Genomic DNA, 20748 nt, shown 5'->3' with positions numbered 1-20748 from the left:
GTAGATTTTGAACTCAGGTTCTTTGACTCCAGTGCTTTTTCTGCTATATCATCTAATTATACAATCTTTTTTTGTTTTGTTTTTGGGTGGTTAGCCTCTTTTTTTTTTTTTTTTTACCATTTACATGTCATAACAAATTTCCACACAAGTTTTCCCTAAGTTATATGATGGAACTTCTCTCCCTCCCTCCCTCTTCTTCCCCCTCTGAGTGCAGGCAGGTGATTTGATCTGGTTTATACATGTATTATCAAATGCAATCTTATTTTACAGATGAGAAAGTTTCTCCGGGCCTCAGTGAAGTGGCTATTCCATGGTTATAGAGCTGAGCAGAATAAGGATAGGAATAAGAACTATGCCTGTGATTTCACAGATCTTGTTACTTCTTTTTTCAGAGCCCCAAAGGGAAGGAAGTTCCTTTTACAAGGGTCCTGCCATTGCTATACAAATCTGATCTTTAGAGCCCTGTGCAGGAATTGGTTTCATTCAGGACGATGGCTACAGCTCTTGGGCTGCAGGTGCAGTCTCCACTGGAGAAGGAAGAGATCCTTATTGTGAAGGTAGAAGAAGATTTCCCTTGGGAAGAGGAGCCTCCTCAAAGGAACGATCCCAGTCCTGAGACCTTCCGGCAGCTCTTTAGGCTTTTCTGCTATCAGGAGGTGGCTGGGCCCCGGGAGGCCCTCAGTCGTCTCTGGGAGCTCTGCTGTCGATGGCTGAGGCCAGAGATGCGTACAAAGGAGCAAATCCTGGAGCTTTTGGTGCTGGAGCAGTTCCTGACAGTATTGCCAGGGGAGATTCAGACTTGGGTACGAGAACAGCATCCAGAGAGTGGTGAGGAGGCAGTGGTCCTGGTCGAGGGTTTGCAGAGAGAGCCCAAGAAACAGAGACAACGGGTGAGGAAGAGATTTTAGCTCTGAGTGGGGTTGTACTAGTGAGTATTCATTTAACAAGAGATGTGATCCATTCCATTTTTTCTCCCATACAAATCTTAAGCAGATACTGTTTGCTGAGATCTTACTGGTTTGGTTCTGTTCTGATTCTTTTGTTTTATTTTCAAGCATTAACTTCCATGGAGTTAGTAAATGGGCCCTTTTTCTTTTATATCCTTCCATAGTGCCTTTTGTAATTTATATTGTTGTTTGACTCATTTCCCTTTTACCCCCAGAACTGACCATCATTTTCCTCTTGATAATATTATATACTGACTTTACTTGCTTAAAAGAACAAATGCATTCCTGAAAAGTTGACTATAAAGTTAGTTTATATTAATCAAGCAAATCTGACTATCATTGATTTCATTATTCAATTGGCGGTGTGCTTTCTTTTGGGAAAAACACTACTTCTCTATGTCTTTCTTGTCTGATACTCAAGTATTGTCTTTTCCAATCACTCACCAAGGAAAACAATATGGAGGGAAATACACAGATGGTAATCATAATTGTGACTATAAATGGGTTGAACTCACCCATAAAACTGAAGTGGATAGCACAGTGGATTAAAAACCAGAATCCTACTATATGTTGTTTATAAGAAACACACATGAGGCAGGTAGATACACACAGGGTAAAGGTAAGAGGCTGAAGCAGAATCTTTTGGGCTGCAACTGAGACAAAGAAGGCAGGAGTAGCAATCATGATATCAGACAAAGCTAAAGCAAAAACAGATCTGATTGAAAAACATAAGGAAGGTAATTACATCTTGATAAAAGATAGTATAGACAATGAAGAAATATCAGTACTTAACAAATATGCACCAAATGGTATAGTATCCAGATTTTTAAAAGAGAAACCAATCACTCATCAAACCTTCCTAATGGTTATTGTAACTGTCATAAATAAGAGAGGATTATCGCATGTGGGATTGGTCTGCAGGGGAGATTTGCAGGAGGATAAAGATTCTAGAACGTGAAAGTGGGGGTCAGACAGTTAACTGAGGTTTTAGCATATCACGGAACAGAGAAGAGTAGAACCAGTCATGCCATTAGTGAATATAAACAGTAGACAATGGTAATCCAAAAATGTTAAAGCTGATGAAGTCTGAGAAAATGACTACCAATCTGCAAGTCTCATGGTATCCTATATTTCACAATTAAAGGGATTTTGCAAAATTCTTAAGCTCTCAGAATGAAATTAATTTTGAAAATAAGTATATGACAAGATGGTGCAGGTACCAAATTGTCAAAATTAAAGCACACTTATCCTTTCTATTAAATTGATAAATTTCAAGACTGAAAAGTGTCATGTACTGTTAATTGTGATGACGTGATTTTGCACAACTATTTTTGAGAAATATACTTTGTGACAGCATGATTGTTAGAAAATCTCTTGGGATGAAACAATTATTTATATATATATATATATATATATATATATATATATATAATAGCCTTTTTAACAGAAAGGAGATGGTATCATAGAATCATGCAAAAAGAGGGTGGTACAGTTCCAAAAGAATGGGAATTACTTTCATAAAAGCATCAGAAATATGATACTGGGTCAGATTCATTGTCTTTCTACCTCATGACTTGTGTCTAACAATGACAGAAAGGAATAGTTCATAGAAAGAGTATAGTAGTTAAAGTTAAGAATGTACCCGTCAGGAGCAGCCAGGTGGCTCAGTGGATAGAGAGCCAGGAGGGCATAGGTTCATATTTGACCTCAGGCACTTCCTAACTATGTGACCCTGGGCAAGTCACTTAACCCCCATTGCCAACCTTAGAACCAATACATAGTATTGAATCTAAAATGGAAGGTAAAAGTTTAGAAAAAAAGAAGAATGTTCCTCTCAGTACTCCCAAAACATATTCTGTGTCTTTTTCTCACAAATATGCCCTAAGGTAGATATTTCAAGAGCACCAATTTAACAGTGCCAACGAAAGAGAAGGGCAGGACCAGGGAATGCTGACATTGTCTGATTCATCTCACCTTTTACCTTAGAAGAAACATTTGATTGTTTCTGCATCTGATAAATTCTGTACCATGTAAATCCTACTTGACTCTAAGAAACAAACTAGGAAGTATCAGGAGAACAAGAGATTCTAGCAGTCTCAGAGAGTAGAGAATATGATTGGGCACAGATGGAAATGAGAGAAGCAAAAGATTATAATTCAGGAAAAAACAAACCAGAGTATAATGAGTAGAGGAGAAAGAAGAGAAGGTGGGGAAAAGACTGAGGTTAGGGGTAAGGTGAGAAGGAGCTTAGAGGTGGTGAAGGACTTAAGAGGGACTTGGGGAATCTAGTTCTAAATTTCCCAGATTCTTTTTTAGCAAGAAAAGGGATGTGGACTGTTCCCAGATTACAATTTCTGTGCCAGGAAAGGAGTTCTCAGAAGAGATGGTGCCCCAGAGAATAGCACAGAAATCTTTGATATTCCAGGGAGCAGTGCAACATGAGGCGATGGCCCAAGACGAGGGACCACAGAACTCTTGCCTAGGACCACGGGAGCAGCCAAATCATAGATCTAAAAAGAATCCCCAGTTGCGACCAAAGAGAGGTGAGAAGCTGCCCTTCTTTGGGAAGGAAAGGAGTTATGATGGCACCTGGAGGGAAGGGAAAAGAGGATGTCTGGGAGGAATTGGGACAAGTAATTGGATTCAGTGAGAAATGGACAAAATCAGGAGGCACCATAATGGAAAGAGTTTTGCTCTAATTGGAAGAGCTTGGTTCAAATCCACCTCTGACACTTAGGACTTTTGTGACCTTGGGCAAGTTAGGTAACTGAAGTCCTTGGACTTCAGTTTCCTCATTTATGAAGAAGTTGGATTAAATGGCTTCTGAGAGCTCTTCCATTTGTAGATCTGATTTTACCATTGTAGACATAGAACTAACTATGAGGTAAGAATTGAGTAGTTCTTAAAAATTTTTTTAAATGTATGTTATATGTTTTTAAAATGTAATTGGGAAATATTTAGTGAAGTAAAAAATATCTATTAAAAAAAACAAACCAAAAGAATTTAGTGGTTCTGCCCAACGCTTTGGACTGGCATGTGGCATCAGAATAGCATGTGGCTAGGAGAGACTTCAGGAAGGGTTGGAGCAGACATCTTGAACTCAGTGATGAGAAAAGACAACCCAGATGAGCAAGTTAGGTGTCAATTAATGACTGTTCTCCTTCCATAGGTTCACCTGCTTCCCGGGTTTCTGCACTCTTCAGGGAAGAGAGCACTAGAGATCAGGGAACAGCAACTGCATTCATCTCTGCTTGGTCCCAGGTGAATTGTGTTTCCCCATTCCATTCTACCCTACCCCAGCCCATCACTATTTTCACCTCTACTACAACTTACAAGTATTATGTGGTTAATTTTTCCTGGGAACTTGGATCCAAAATAGTCTCAAGGTGTCCTGGGTTAGCCAGGGAATGATCATCTTTGATAATGCAGGATTCAAATAATAATCTCAAGTACATTTCTTGAATTGAGGCACAAAATATTAGAGGACTCTGAGAGTCTTACTAGTTTCAGTTAGCTCAAAAGAGTAGCCAAGAATTATGGGCCAGTAGACTTCATAAATAAAGCCCAAATGGGCCAGGTTTCGTGTGTGTGTGTGTGTGTGTGTGTGTGTGTGTGTATTTACATGTGTATATTAAGGGAGATTGATTCTTGAAAGGAATCAGTCTCCCTAGCAAGTGAGATTCAAAAAAAAAATTCTTTTGGTTTTATATACATTAATGCAAATAAACCTTTAAATAAAAGTTCTGATTTACAGATTGCAGTTTTCATCTTTCCCAAAGCATCTCTCTGTCACCTATCTCTTCCCCTTAAACACCTCCTTCTCTAAAAATCAATCAATTCTAGTCTCTCATTGTTTTATAGTAATTTACTACATTATTCTATCACTCTGCAACTCCTGGCAGCCACTCACCACCACATTAGGGACAGTCAGCTAAATTTCCTCCATCCATTTAAATATATCATCTGGCTTGTCCAGCTCTTTCTGAATATTTCAGGTTCTCCAAAAGTGTTCATATGTCTCTGAGTTTTGCCCCAATGTGTTGCCTTCTCATTTTTCATATCAAGAATTAAGCCTTAGTTTGTCAGCATCCTAGCATAGTCATAATTTGTCTTAGATCCAAGGAAGTATAACTACTCTGTCCAGATTATCCGTATTTCCTACCCACTCCAAGTCTTGCTAGGTAATCCTTGCTGTAGAGCCAGGTAGCAATTTCTTTTTCTGTGAGAGCTGTCAGCAGGACTGAGAATATACTGGAAAAAAAGCCCAAGGCATTGGTGGAAAAAGGTGAAAAAAGGAGTAACATCAAGGAAAGGGGAATGAAGGAATCTGATATCTGAGACCAGGAGTCTGGGTAAGAGATGAATTGGATCAATCTTTTATGCAAGGATGGAGAAGACAAAGAAGTAGCAGGTAGTATGAAGGTCAATGTTTGGGGATGTAGCTACAGTTTAGATATATAAAGTAGGAGAATAAAAAGTGATCCCAGGACCCTTTGATCCAGCAATACTACTACTATATCTGTATCCCAAAGAGATTTTAAAAAAGAGAGAAACCTATTTGTACAAAAATATTTATAGCAGCTCTTTTTGCAGCAAAGAATTGGAAATTCAGTGGTTTTCCATCATTTGAGGAATAGCTAAAGAAGTTGTAGCATATATTTGTGATAGAATACTTTTGTGCTATAAGAAATGACAAGCAGGATGATTTTGGAAAAACTAGGAAGACTTAACATGAACTGATGCAAAGTGAAGGAAGCAGAACCAGAAGAATATTGTACATAGTAACAGCGGTGTTTTTTGATGAACAGCTCTAAATGACCTAGTTATTTTCAGCAAAACAGCAATCCAAGATAATTTCAGAGACTCATGATAAAAAAGCCATTTGCCTCTAGAAAAAGAACTAATGGAGTCTGATTGCAAACCAAAATATTCTGTATTTTACTTCCTTCCCTTTTTTTTATTTTGTTTGAGATCTTTTCCATAAAATGATTAATGTGGGAAAATGTTTTGCATGATTGCACATATAATATCTAAGATTGCTTACCATCTCAGGGAAGAAGAGTGGGAGGGAGAAAGAGAATTTGAAAGTCAAAAAATTTAAAAAAAAATTTTTTTTAAGTGATCCAAGGAGTTCTTGGGCTATTAGGGATAGGATTATAGATCATTTTGAGAGTAATTGATGCTGACCATAAACCAGGACCAAGAATGAACTCCATGGAGGTACCTGTAACTCAGTGGAGTTATGTGATTTTTGCAGATGCCAGTGACATTTGAGGACATGGCTATGTATCTTTCCCAGGAGGAGTGGGGCTGCCTGGATCCAGTGCAGAGAGAACACTACCAGGATGTCCTGCAGGAGAATTATGGTAACATGATTATGCCAAGTGAAGCCTATTTTTCCTTTGGTTTAAAACCTCTAAGGTTTAACTATGATGCATGAGTTTTGCTGTTTCTAGAGTTGTCATTCTTATGTATTCTCTCTTTTTTTCTTCACTACTTTATCCCAGTGTCTATCGTTCAATAAACATTTAATGGATACGTATTATGTGCAAGACCTTGTCCTTAGTGACGGGGTTAGAAGGAGGTATAATAGGTTCCTGGTCTAATTAGTCAGAGATAAGATATATATAAAGATAACTAACAATTCAAAGCAGTAGTTGAGTGCTCCAGATAACAGAGGAGGCATATAAGATGCCTCATTTTTTTGAGCTTGAGTCTGTCTTCGCCAGCCTAGCAAGTATAGTGGCCATCACAATCAGTGCCAGGCATCATGTGGGGCCCTGGATTCACTTTGCCTTACTGTAGCTCAGAACTTCTGAGCTCCAGAGCTGGCCAGGCTCCCCCAGGGAGTAGGGAAAATAGGAGTGTGCCACCACCCTGGCTGCCATTACTTCTTCCAGAGCCTGACATCCACCAGTTTGTCTGCCTCACAAACGACATCTGTGGGGACAACTTCTATGGTCACCTCTTGTGTGCTCTGTAGTGAGGGGTCCCTAGGCTTCAGCTGATTGTCTAAGGACATGATGATAACCACATTCTGGACTGATTCCCACATAAGCCAGGGAATTGCTTTGTCCCAGAGCCACAGACTGCATTCTCTGATCTCATGTGGCGATCTCATAGTATATGCTGTTGGTCATAAGGAAGTTGAAAGAGGAAATCAGTTAGAAAAGCGATGGTGAACCTTTTAGAGACAGAGTGCTGAGCCCCACTCCTACCCCCCACCGCCAGACCAAGTGCCATGCTGGCCCCCCAGAGATCACATGCCATACCCCTTCCCCCCACATGCTGGGGATGCCCCGCCTCCCTTACCCCACATGGAGGAGGGAGGAAGTGTGCCCATTGGGTTGCTCAGGGGAGGGGAGGGTGAAGTGAGGAATGGCCTCAGGGAGTGTAGAGAGGGGAGGGGAGTGGCCCTAGCACTTTGCTCCCCTTCAACTCTGCTGCCTGTGAGCTACCTCCCTTATCCCCTGTGCGCTTCCATTGGCTGCTGGAGATGTGAAAAAATGTCATCAGGCATAGTGGAGAGGGGAGAGGAGCAGCTCTGCCTGAGTCCCTCTGCCTTTCTAGTAATGAACTCTGGGAGGAGGGGGTTGGCCCATAGAGAGTGCTCTGCATGCCCTCTTTGGCACCTGTGCCATAGGTTTGCTATCACTGGGTTAGAATCTGTCGTTGTTATTAGATACTAAGCTCCTACTGTAGTCTCTTCTGATCTCTAGTGTCACTCTTATAGAAAGGAAAGAAACCCTTGTGTTCTGCCTTAGAATTGATATTAAGTATTATTTCCAAGGCAAGAAGAGCTGTAAGAGCTAGGCAACAAAGGTTAAGTGAAATGGCCAGGGTCACACAGCTAGGAATGTCTGAGGCCAGATTCAAACCCAGGAACTCTCATCTCCAGGCTTGACTTTCTGTTCACTGAACCACCTAGCTGTCTAGCTTACCTTCTATCTTAGGCTCAATTTTAAGACAGAAGAGTAGTAGGGTTAGGCAAATGGAGTTGAATGACTTGTCCAGGGTCACATAGCTAGGAAGTGTATAAGGCCAGATTTGAACCCAAGTCCACCTGATTCTAGACCTGGCACTCTATCCACTGTGCTACCTATCTGCCTTAGAAACAAGAAAGTTCCTCACCTACTTAACTTAAAAGTCCTCTATTTCTCTTTTTATATTACTTGACATCAAGGAAATCCACTCAATGTCATCTTTATCTATTTCTACTCCCACTCCTAAGTCTTTTCTTATGTAACTCTGTGTGCTTTGGATCTCCTGGTTTACCAAATTCCATTCTGTCAGTCAAAAGCACTTAAAATCCTACCTTCTCTTGGGAATATCAGTATCAGTTATTGATATAACTGTTTATACAGACATCCATTCTGTTTTGAAATAACCAAATTGTTCATATCATCCTTTTATGAACAAATTAATCTGATGTGTGTATGGTTGGCTGTCTATCCAATCCTCTTATATTAGCTAAGCTACTCTTCCACTCTAGATTGTAAACTAGTTTGTATAAACTTTCAGCATTAACTGCTGGTTTCACTTTGGGGCATGTGAATCCTGTTAGATGGTAGAAGTTCCCAAACCCAAATATTTAATCATATATTTTTTCCACTTTGGAGTCTTGGCTACTCTGGAAGGTTCTAAAGAGGAAATTACATGCTACATTTCTGGATTCTGAATTTACTCATTTATTTGGAGGCAGATTTCTATATATAGCAGTGGTTCCCAAACTTTTTTGGCCTACCACCCCCTTTCCAGAAAAAATATTACTTAGCCCCATGGAAATTAATTTTTAAAAAATTTTAATAGCAATTAATAGGAAAGATAAATGTACCTGTGGCCATCACCACCCACCTGGATCGCTGCAGCACCCACCAGGGGGTGGTAGTGCCCACTTTGGGAATCACTGAAATAGAGTTTCTCCTATTCCTTATACTAAGCACTGACTTTCCTTATTAACAGGGCTTCCTGCTCTGAAATCAAATCTAATTGCCCAAATGGAACGAAAGGAAGGACTGTGGGACCCAAATCTACCAGCTTTCAAGGAAAGGGATGTTCCAAGAAATAATCCCACAGGTGAGGAGACCAGCAACAATAAATTTTTCAGTTATCATGGAAGTTTGGGTTTTGAAGATTCTGCGAATGAAATGTTACCTCATGTAAGGTAAGAAAAAAATGAGAGACAAAGAAGAGATGAGTATCATCTAGAGCAGTGATGGGCAAATTACAGCCTGCGGGCCAGATGTGGCCCCCTGAAATCTATCCAGCTGCATGACATTATTCCTAATTTGACAAATACAGTACAATAAGTAGGATACAATACAATGAAACTTCAAAAGAGTTGCCTTAGAAACAGTCTGACAGATGAGCATTTTCTTTCCTTTGGCCCCCTCTTTAAAAAGTTTGCTCATCACTGATCTAGAGGAAGTTTTAAGGCATAAGAAAAAGCTACTATTTTGATTTGTAGCATTGAAAGTAATAAATCAGGTTTGCTAAATGAAATACTTCATCAAGAGCTAAAAAGAGAAAATATCTCCCAAAAGAGAAGATTAGGCCAAGTGAATAATAGTAAATACTAAGAAATAGCACCAGTTGGTAGGAACATAATTGGGGAAAAATGTAATATAAAAGCATCACCTAATCATTAAGCATTTATTCAATACCTGCTAGGTGCAGGACATTATGTAAAAGGCATAGAACAATAGAATAGTATTCGTTCCAAATATCAGGAAGAAATCAGTAATCAGGGAAAGCATTTATCCTTTAAATGGAGATGAGAATCTAATAATGCTAAAAAGACAGAAGCTTTTCTCCTTCAAGCCCTATGCCCCAAATTTTGTGTTCCGATTATCTGAGCATATTAGGACAACTTTTGAGGCAATAATTAGCAAATCAAATTTTAGTAGGAAAACAAGTTGGAAAAACCTCTTAGATTAAGTTTTTGCCATAAAGTTCTGTGAATCCTTGAGTCCTGATGACATGAATCTTCAGGCACTTGAGTTATATTATATCTGCATCTCTTCCTTTTGATAGCCTGCCTCCTCTTCAAAGCACAGCTAAAAAGACCACAATCTTCATGACCTTTCCCCCCCACCTCATAGATGACTTTCTTATCTTACCTCAGCACTTTGTACCCCTCTTATGCCCAGCTTTGTGTTTTGCCATTCATGTATACATTTTATCACCCCTTCTAGATTATACACTCCTGAAGGGCAGGAACAATGTCTTACTTGTTTTTGTATATTCTTTAGGTAGTTAAAGACACTGTATTTGGTAGGTATTTCATAAATGATTGTTGTAAGAATAAAATAATTGTAGGTTGAAATCATTCTACTTTGAAAAAATGGTTTAGAAGATTAAAATCTGCAACCTATTTGAAGGAGAACAAATTAAAAGCTTGGTCATTTTTAACTGCTGACCATACAGAGAATCCCATAAATATGAAAATGAAAAAAATCTCCGACCTCTTCCTTGTCTTACTTAATTCACTGAGTCCAGATTTTCATATCACTCATATTTATCAAAGTCAAGTTCACATTTAGCCTCATAAAATTTGTGTTGGGACAAGGGAGGGAGACTTGAAAAGTACCATCCTTGAGTCTGATGGCAGATTACTCACTAGGTAATCCCATGCTAAGAAATATCTTCTGTTTCTTTCTAGTTGAAGATTTCAGAACACAAGTGAAGGATTTATTCCACTTCTCAGTCATTCTGTATTTAGGGAGTACCTACTATATGTAGTGCATTTAATGGGGGAGCCCTCATTTTCTGAGATCCATAGAAGGAATTGCCGTGAGGACCTAGTGGTATTTTACAAATTATTAATAAATAGCAGGAAGGATACTGCTACCGTTTAACTACCTAAAACTTGTTTTTTATCTTGATACTACTTTTTTCCTAAAACAGTAGTCAAAATATGGAGAGTAGGTGTTGTAAAAGAATGGAATGATAACCTTTTTGACTCCTAAAAGTCTCATTACTTTTTTCAAGTGTAATTATAAATTACAAAATTACAAACTAAGAGTATAATTTGTCAGACTTGCTTTCTTTCATCTAGCCCACTCCTACCTTTCTAGTTTTCTTACACCTTTCTTTCTGACATGTACTCTTTGATCCAGTGACTCTAGCCTCCTAGCTGTTCCATGAATAAGACACTTCATCCTCAGCTCTGAACATTCTCTTAGGTTATCTCCCATTCCTGGAACACCCTTTCTCCTCCATTCTAACCACTGACTTTTCCCTAGTTTTCCTTTTAAGTTTCAACTAAAGTCCCAGTTCCTATAGGAAACCTTCCCTAATCCAACTTAATTCCAGTGCCTTCCTCCAGTTATTTCCTATTTATTGTGCAAATAGCTTACTTTGTATATATTTGTTACATGTTATCTTTCCCATTAGGTTATAAGCCCTTTGAGGGCAGGGGCTATCCTTTGCCTTTTTTTTTTTCTGTAACCCCTGCCCTTGCATATAGTAGACACTAATAAATATTAATTGATTAACTTCTAGTGCAGGGATTTCATTTTCTCTCCTTTCTTCCAGAATGTGAGATCAAGATTGAGGATGAAGAAGATTCCAGGGAGGATTCCACCATGGAAATGAAGTTGTATAGAACTCAGGCAGGGAAGTCCAAGGGATGTGGTCTTCAGTCAGCCCGCCAGGGACAGACTTGTGTGATTAGGTCAGAATGGCATCAGGGCTACCCACTATTGGAGAGAGAAAGCCAAACCCATGTACAAGAGAGGGATAAAGGACTTCAGAGAGCCCGTATAGTAGAGAAACCCTACAAATGCCTCGAATGTGGAAAAAGCTTTAACAAAAGTTCCCATTTGATCAAACATCAGAGAACCCACACAGGGGAGAAACCCTACAAGTGTCTTGTATGTGGAAAGGGCTTCAGTGACCGCTCCAATTTCAGTACTCACCAGAGAATTCATACTGGAGAGAAACCTTACAAATGCAATGAATGTGGGAAGTGCTTCAGCCAGAGTTCAAGCCTTGTCATCCATCGAAGAACTCACACTGGAGAGAGACCCTATAAATGTGAGGAGTGTGGGAAAAGCTTCAATAATAGCTCTCATTTCAGTGCACACCGAAGAACTCACACTGGTGAGAAACCCTACATGTGCCAGAATTGTGGGAAGAGCTTTCGTCGGGGCACCGACCTTAATAAACACCAGAGAACTCATACAGGAGAGAGGCCCTATAAATGTGCAGTGTGTGGGAAAAGCTTCACACGGAAACACCAGCTTGTGACACACCAGGAGATTCATGAAGAAGAGAATCATGTTCACTGACTTAGGTTTGGAATCTTCTGCTACTGAATCTCAGCTTTTCAGAGATACCAGGAGTCTATTGGTGGTGGAAGGTGGGGATTTTAACCAGTATATAGCTCTCCTCTTGTTTGAAGGATATTTGTTTTGGGATTTTGAATTTTACAGTCTTGAGCAGCTCTGTGCCATTCACTTTACAGAACTAGAAACCATTCATTTACAGAATGGTTAGACTTGAACACATCATAGCTTTTTAACTAACAGCTACTATTACATAACACAGTCTGATCCTGTTACAGATACCCAAGAAGCCTTGTGAGGGTGAAAGAACATTTCCAATTTGGGAAAATGCTGCAGAAGTGCTTCTGGTATTTCCATGTACTGTGTGCCTCAGGCTTCACTACATTCTGATCCTTTCTTTTATCTACGAGTTTTTAGATTTTTTCAGAGCTGCTCCCTGATAGGTCTTTACAAAATGAAAGAGATACCAGCCTTGGAACTTCCAAGTCAAACTCTTAATCCTATCATCTAGGCTCATAAAGTTTATGTGCCTCCCCTATTTAGTATCTACAGTATGGTGAATGAGGACTAGTGAAGAATAACTCTTTAGATTGGGAGCTGGTTTCCCCAGTGACAGTTAAAGAAGCTTGGTGGATCTCAGTTTCTGCCAGAGAGGAACCAGCCCTCGAAGCAGCTATTCCTCTCTTTGACAGTATGTACTTATCTAGCCTTATTATCCTTTCAATTTTTCCCATCACCTAATTCATGTGTATTTTCACATTCGAGTCTTACCTTCATACAAACCTAGCTTAAGTCCACAGTAAGACTGTAAAGCACACATAACTCCTGCCCCTCTTAATTCCTTTAATAAAAGCAATACTTTTTTTTTTTGGTCCTTGTTTGTATTGTATATTTTTTGGAGAGTGGGATTCCCATGGGCCTTGAAGGTGTTCATATCCTTCTCCTCTGTTGTTTCACTGTGGTGGGGTCGATGGTGACCTTGGCTTCTTGAAGGCTATACCAGTAGCACACAAGCTCTGGCAAATCCTACTAAATTGGGAAGTATTCTAGTATGGCCTTGTAATGAAGTATATGGGGTCTAAGGACCATATAGCTAAGTCTGGTGAAACTAGATTGACTGCCTGTAATGAAGGATCTGTGTTAGTGGGGAGGTGGTCTTGGAAGTATTCAGTTGGATATAAGCCCCTTTTCTTGTTTTAGGTTTAGGAGCTTCTCTGGTGCACAAATTTAGAAACTAAAAATCTTTCCCTCCATCTTCAGGCTGGTTTGGTTTCCTGCTGGCCCCGTTGTTCTCTCCCCAATACCAAATAGGCCTTTGTAGCATAAGAGTGATGACATTCTTAAAGCTAGATTGGAATCACCATGAACTGGGCTTTGAACACATTTTAGCACACCATACTATGCAAAGTCTTAAGCTTATTTCCTGATTTATTAAGAAGAGACTAGAACCTGAATGCAGCTCAATACATGACTCATCCTGAAGCTTCAGGCCATCTCTTGATTTGCCCAAACAGGTAACATCTTATTGGAGTTCATAGTTTTTGTACTGAATATCTGGATTCCTCACACTAGAATGAATAATACTGAACCTCAGGACTCACCTTCTGACCCAATATAAGACATCTCAAAACTACCCTAGGTCAAGCTGGTCTAGGGCTGCCCCTTCAGTGCAGCTACCAGCCCACTTAACTTTTGAAGGTATGGGTCAGGGTGTCCTGAATTTGTGAGCCAGATAATTGTAGCTACCACTTCAGGTAGTTCCCAGCCTAGAAAAGTTAAGAATAGTCCATCCTTGGTTCACCTTTCTGCCTGCTCCCTTCTAGTTCAGGATTCACAAGGTCACTCCACCTTGTAAAAACTACCAGAACCTCCCCCTTAGTTCAACTTCTTCCTAGGGCCTTTAATTCCTCATTTTGAATTGATACCTCTCCTGATTCTTCTTATACCTGTGTTATATGTTAACTTAGAACCATCATTCCCTGCCATCTCCTTCAAAGAGCCAATTCCAGATCTATATAGTGTGGGAAAACCTGATGCCCATTTTCTGGGATAGAGATACATGCTCTCCATTTGGGATATAGCCTATGGTAGAGCAATCTCTTTCCCTTGTCTCTTTCCAAACCTCCTGGATGTATAAAGAACTAAACTGAAAAATGTTTCAGTGCTCAAGAGGAGGCCAGGATGTGAGTAGAATTGGGAATTTTATTTCCTGTGAAATATAATTAAAATGTCTTATTTTTCTTTCATAGAGAAGAGCTTTGTCTCCTTTACAAACAAAACATTTTTCTTATAGGAAATAAATGTTGACAAGCGAAATAATTGAACACATGATTGTAAGATGCACTGCTTTGATGTAGCAAATACTGACAGGCATGACAGTGTTGCTCAGATTCTATTTAGGGATTGGACCTCAGATATGGGCTGATAAAACACAAAAGATAAAACAAATGATATATAACAGAATATCCTCTACAGGAAGTACTAAGATCAAACCATGAGAACAGAACAATCTGGCCAATTTGGTCAAACTGATAACTGAAAAAACTAATAAAGCTCAGAGGTATGCTGGGGCCAGCTCATAGCAGTTCTATCAGTTGTTAACTATACCTTGGAAATCAACAAAGGACAAATCAGGGTTTGATCTGTTTTAATGGTTGTCTAGATTTAAATAATGGATACAATATAAATCATGCAGATTGAAGTTAAAATGTGCTATGAGTTTTCAGAGAGCTGGATGTTAAAACATTTACTAGACATACTGTTAAGAATTGTCTCACTTAAAAATCTTGCAAAAGATATCTTAGCTTAATGGTACTTAGCCCTAAAAGGCAATTTTTCTTTAAGCTCATTAACTTAATTTCCTTAACAAAGAGATCATCTGGAGATGCTGTTGACCTTGAAAAGTTTATTTTCTACTTATTTGAGAAATATGTTATCATTTATTTAATATATTTTCTAATATTAAAGGAAAAAAGAATGGAATTTTTAAAAAACTTGAAGAAGCCAGGATAGTGGACTGTTGGGCAATTCAATACTAACATCAGACAAAACCATCAGGCTAAAGAGTTCCTTAGTTAGATCTTAGATCCTAAGTTAGTCTAGGGACATATGGCCGTGGATGAAGTGGGAGACCCAGGGAAGCCACAGCTATTCAAAAGTCTGGTCACAGTCAAAACTACAAGTCCCCTTCTGGTTTTCTTTTATTCTACTTGGAAACTAGTTTAAATTCCGTTCCTCAGCGTAGTATTTATTCAGCTGGTGACTGGGTCTTCTGCTGCTTCCCTAGCTCATGCACAAAAAGGGCCATGGTTAGAGCATATTCAGTGTATGATGGGCCATGGCTCTGATCTCCTTACTTCCAAGAAGCAGAGAGAAATCTGAGTGACATGAAGAATGACTCTTCTAATTTGTCGCTCTCATAACCTGGCAAGTGTCAAAGGCTGTGATAGGTTTCCTCATTTGCCTGCAAACACATGGATTACTATGGGAAAACATGGCCTCTTTTGTCAATGAAACAGCTTAATGGCTTCTTGGTGGTATAAGTAGTCACGTTGGAGGATTCTAATCTTTGCCAGGATATTGAATATATTACATTGGTGTTTGTATCCTGGAGCTTTTATCTAGTGGCAGGGCATGAGACTGATATGAAATTCTCTCTCTATCCCTTCCATGAAGTCAACTCATTTTGTTGTGCCAAGGGATCACTTATTCGAATTACTTCTTTGAGAGAAGTTGCAGGCTTCTTGTTGGTGAATGCTCTTAAAAGTTAGGTAGACAGTCAACATCCCACATTACTTCTTCCAACTGCTGAGGAAAAGGGGACAATAAATGACAGTGATAAATGGCTTTGTTTTGTGTTTCTGTCAGTTGATGTCACAGACTTTTAGAACCACTCTATTAGAAGGGATCTGAGAATCTTTTGGTCTAACCCCACCTCCTCACATAGGGATTTTACAATGGTGATACCCCAAGATGTTCAAGGATTTGCTCTGAGGTTTCCTTTAGAATGAAAATCTCCCACTCAATAGATGAACTTCACATTTATGTCTTTGATTTATGTCTCAGCCTCCACTTCTCCGACTTGCTCTGAGACTACGTGAAGTATGAAGAGGGAAAGGAGGAAAGGTACAGCCCTTGTTTTCCAATATGTCTCTAAGAGATGCTTCAACTTTCATTTAAGCGCCCCCTCCAAAAAAAAAGGAAAATGGTGATCATTCTTCGGTACCACACATTTCCTGCCTATCTTCCCTTCTAGCTTTCAATTATTACTGCATATTAGTATCTGCCTATACTTAATGGCCTTAACATGGACCTTGATTTTAAAGGCAAAGCCTGCATCTGCTCAAGTCTGTTGTAGAGTTTGTTTTAAAATGTCCCAAACTAACATATTTGTGTCTTAGGAAAAAAAGTGGAGAAATCAAATTTCAAGCTATTTCTACTTCCTAAGGGATCTATATGTTCAAGAAGCAAAATAAAACTTCAGATCTGACTGCACTATGGGTAGGTGATGGATCTGAAGCAGACTGAAAGCTCTTTGCCTTGCCCACGGAAAAGAGGCAGGATAGCCCTTGAGAGAGGGCAGAGTAGGTACCTTTCCCTCTCCCCCACCAGGACCTCTCCCATGGGAGATAGGAGGGGGGAGGCCTGGGACTGACACAGAAATGACAGAACTTAGTACTCTCTTAGGTGGGAGGGAGAAAGTAATGGAGAAACTCTCTGAATACTTTACCTGGAGATTTCTCTTTTTTGGTCAGAGGAGTTACCAGCTCCTCAGTAAATCTTTCTGAGCCTGGACTCCTGCTGGTGCCCTTTTGGTTTTCTCTTCCCTGCTTGGCCTTTGGGTCTAGAAGAGGAAGGTGTTTGGATCTACCCAGGCTCCCTGATGTGTTCTCTTGGGACTCTCTTGTTATCAGTTGTTTTTTCCTGATTCCTGACATGGCCACATCTTCAGAAGTCTCAAGATTCTGAGTACTGTGACCCTGCTGGGCAGCCACTTTAGTTTCAGGGCCACAGGCCTCAGCAGTCTCCCTCTGGAAAGCACGGAGCTGTTGTAGCAGGTAACTTTTCCCAGTATGATCCCTAAGAGGAGATAGAATCCAAGAAAAACAAGAGCAAATCAAAGTTTTCTGACAGTTACTTCATGACTATTAAAGGCTGATATATATATATATCATATATAGCAATGTATGAGAAGGGGAAAAAAAGCAAGCAAGCAGATCATTTAGGAGGCCTCCTGGCAACTGCTTGGGTCCAACACTAAGGACCAGAACATTGATAGTCATTGTTTAGTCAACAACACTGAGGGGTCAGCAGGTGCGGCAGGAGATGAATTATAGAATTAGTTTAGAACAGTGATGGCAAACCTGTTCGAGACTGAGTGACCAAACTGCCCCCTCATGTGGCATGTGAGCCCCCCCCCGCCTTACCCCACATAGGGGAGGGAGGAAGCACTTCCATTGGCTGCTGGGCAGAGGGGTGGGTCATGTGAGAAATGTCCTCAGGCATGTGGAGAGGGGAAGGGGAGCAGCCCCCTCCAGCATGCTCTATGTTCTGGCATGCATGCCATAGGTTTGCCAACATGGGTTTAGACTATTAGGGCCGATGCTGTTAGGCTAGTGAATGCCACCTTTAGAGCTATTCAGCCCTTTATCTTATTTTTAAACGTTTACTTTCTGTCTTAGGATGGATCCCAGGATCCAGGGCAGAGGAGAAGTAAGGGCTGGGTAAATTGGGCTTAAGTAATTTGCCAGGGACACAGAGCTAAGCATGATCTTAAGGCCAGATTTGAATCCAGGACCTCTCAACTTCAGGCCTGGCTCTATTCATTGAGCCACTCTGCTACCCCATCTGTCCCTATAGATTAAGATTATAGTGAGAAGATGCAATTTCCCACCCAACTGGATAAGGCCTTTAAATGTTGTCAGTCATTTACAGCTCGGAATGTTAAAAGATCTGAAAGCAATTTTTGATAGGAAACTGGTAGGAGAGAATGCTTACCCTGGGTCCTAGATTATAAGAGTTTATAATGAAAATGAGAACGTATCTGATACTCACAAGAACTCTACTATATGAACCTACAGACAGAACAAACACAAATGAAACCAAGAATATTCTAGGAGCAGCAACATGGCTCAGTAGATAGAGAGCTAAGTCTGGAGATAGGAGGTCCTGGGTTCAAATTTGACCTCAGATACTTCCTAGCTGTGTTAGTAAGACAGAAAGTAAGGGTTAAAAAGGAAAATAGTAATAATAGAAAGAGAATATTGCAACTGTTAGTAAATCTACAAATTTAGACAAGTACTAATAGGCCTATTCATTTGTTGGAGGCACGTATCCTGAACTTCTTGATATTCCAGAACTTTATTATTATGCATTTATATAATGTATATAAAAATTATTTGAGGAATGGAGTGAACTACAGTTCTGGAGATATCTGGAGATATCTATATGTGCCACTTTTGAGGTAATATCAGTATATGTTCTCAGTATGTACTATTTTTTAAAAAACCAAACCCTTACCTTTTGTCTTAGAATCAATATTAAATATGATTCCAAGGCAGAGGTCAGGGCTAGGCAATGGGGGTTAAGTGACTTGCCCAAGGTCACACTGCTAGGATGTATCTGAGGTCAGATTTGACTCTAGGGCTGGCTCTCTGCTGTGCTACCTAGCTGCCCTGCACATGCTATCTTTAGTGTGTTATCCTGTACATTATGTTGCTTTAGAATTGTTCATCAGAGTTTGATAGAGGTGTGTTCTATCCTTCCCATTAGAGTGTGAGGCCCTGAGAAACAGGGATCATCTCTTGTATCTCCAAAGGGCCTCGTTAGTACTGGTGACCCAGGAGATGCTCAAGAAATGCTTGTTCATTTTTCTAATCAGTCAATTATTGAGTGAACAAGGGTAGAACTGATCAAGACGATTATGTAAATTCAACAGTGTTAATAGTTTATAAGCAAGAATAGCTCTTGGCAAAGATGTAAAAGTCACATATCCTTGAAATGAAAAGAATCTATGTTGGAAAGTTGAGTTTTATCAGAGAATTTTTATGCGAGGTATCACAAAACTGTTTGGGAGGTAGTTGTCAACAAGGAACCATTGCCACAGAATTCCAGAGGGAAAAAAGTCTACGTTAGATTTTAAGGGCAGCTTGGTGGCACTGTGGAGGGAGCACAGGGATGGAGTCAGAGAGACCCCAGTTCAAATCTGGCCTCAGATACTTCCTAACTGTGTGGCTCTGGGGAAGTCACCTAACCCTATCTGCCTGAGTTTCCTCATCTGTATAAAGAGCTGGAGAAGGAAAAGACAAACCACTCTGATATATTTACCAAGAAAACTCCAAATGAGGTCACAAAGAGTCAGATATGACTGAACAAAAATTGTTAGGGGGCAGCGAGGTAGCACAGTGAATAGAGCACCAGGTCTGACATCATTGGGAGGATTTGGGTTCAAAGTGGCTCCAGACACTTCCTGGCTGTGTGAACCTGAGCAAGTGATTTGACCCCAACTGTCTGGCCCTTGCTGTTTCTCTGCCTTGGAATCCATACTTAGTATCTATTCTAAGACAGAAAGTAAGTTTAAAAAAACAAAAGCAGATTTCAGCTATTATTAGAAGTTTCCATAGACACTTGAGCTTATTTGAGAATGTTATGTTATTATCAGGAAATGTATACTAGGTTCTCCAGAAAGCTTTTCCTTCTTTTAAAGTTCATTAGAATGATACCATCTTGACAAAAAAGGGGAAGAAAACAATATGGACTTCAAAGGGCCTAGAATAAGAAACAGGCATTCTTTCGAATGTTAGATAAATAACATCTTTTCTTTGAAACACACAAAGCATTTACACATTTACACATAGATAACTATGTAATTAAAATATCCTTAATAAAAAACTTGCCAAAAATGTTAATTAAAAATTAGGAAAGAGACAGCTTGATTTTTCAGTGACCAGATTGATAATGATGTTGAAAAAAAATCACTCAAGGAAAAGAAAAACAAAACCCCAAGATGTCATTCTTGGAACGTTTCAGATGATGTTTCCAGAGCTGAATGAAAACCCTTTCCTTTAAAGCTACCTGGGTCTTTGGGATACTCTCTTTCTGGATCCTTTCTCATCTCTCTCATCTGGAGTTTCCTCCTCATTTTCTGTGGAACTATCACTAGAGCTAGAAAGAAATGAAAATGAATTTATTATATCATCTTACCAAACTTTCAGCCCTCTGAAAGAGTATTCACTCAACTGTTCTTTCAGAAAGGTGGGAAGGTTGGTTGGGGGAGGGGGAGGTAATAAGGGGCAACATAGGTATAAAAAAGTTGCCAGACATCAAATAATTCAAAGCACCTTTGGGTTCACTCCCCTCTCCCTTTCTCTCTTCTGTCACTCTCTGTCATTCTGTCTTTCTTTCTCGTTTGTCTCCTCTGTCTCTCTCTTACATGCGTGCACACACACACATAGGCATTCTCATTCTCCCCTCCCCTTCTCTTTTCTTCTTTCTCCTCCTCCTCCTCCTTCCTT

At 39.8% G+C, this 20748-nt stretch overlaps 2 protein-coding genes across 3 annotated transcripts in view; one reads left to right on the top strand and one right to left on the bottom strand.

Moving 5' to 3' along the window:
• The first annotated feature begins 224 nt into the window (after positions 1 to 224).
• Positions 225 to 13110, top strand: ZNF500 (zinc finger protein 500). Its single transcript, XM_044678249.1, has 6 exons — positions 225 to 890; positions 3373 to 3490; positions 4117 to 4208; positions 6205 to 6313; positions 8910 to 9023; positions 11484 to 13110. The coding sequence occupies exons 1-6, from the start codon at positions 492 to 494 to the stop codon at positions 12236 to 12238; spliced, it is 1587 nt and encodes a 528-aa protein (XP_044534184.1). The 5' UTR covers positions 225 to 491; the 3' UTR covers positions 12239 to 13110.
• Positions 13111 to 14428: 1318 nt separating this feature from the next.
• The window catches only part of DNAAF8 (dynein axonemal assembly factor 8), a 33994-nt gene continuing 27674 nt past the window's right edge, over positions 14429 to 20748 (bottom strand). Inside the window, exons 8-10 of one of the 2 annotated variants that reach the window (XM_044659010.1) lie at positions 20309 to 20398; positions 16965 to 17314; positions 14429 to 16042 (exon numbers count right to left, since the gene is read on the bottom strand). In XM_044659010.1, the coding sequence (XP_044514945.1) occupies positions 16014 to 16042; positions 16965 to 17314; positions 20309 to 20398 (469 nt within the window). In that variant the 3' untranslated portion in view covers positions 14429 to 16013. The remainder of the gene's footprint in view (positions 16043 to 16964; positions 17315 to 20308; positions 20399 to 20748) is intronic. The other variant, XM_044659011.1, reaches the window with a different exon arrangement.

This window comes from Gracilinanus agilis, chromosome 1 (genome assembly GCF_016433145.1).
Source record: "Gracilinanus agilis isolate LMUSP501 chromosome 1, AgileGrace, whole genome shotgun sequence".
NCBI lineage: Eukaryota > Metazoa > Chordata > Mammalia > Didelphimorphia > Didelphidae > Gracilinanus > Gracilinanus agilis.
This window is presented reverse-complemented; position numbering and strand designations above follow the sequence as displayed.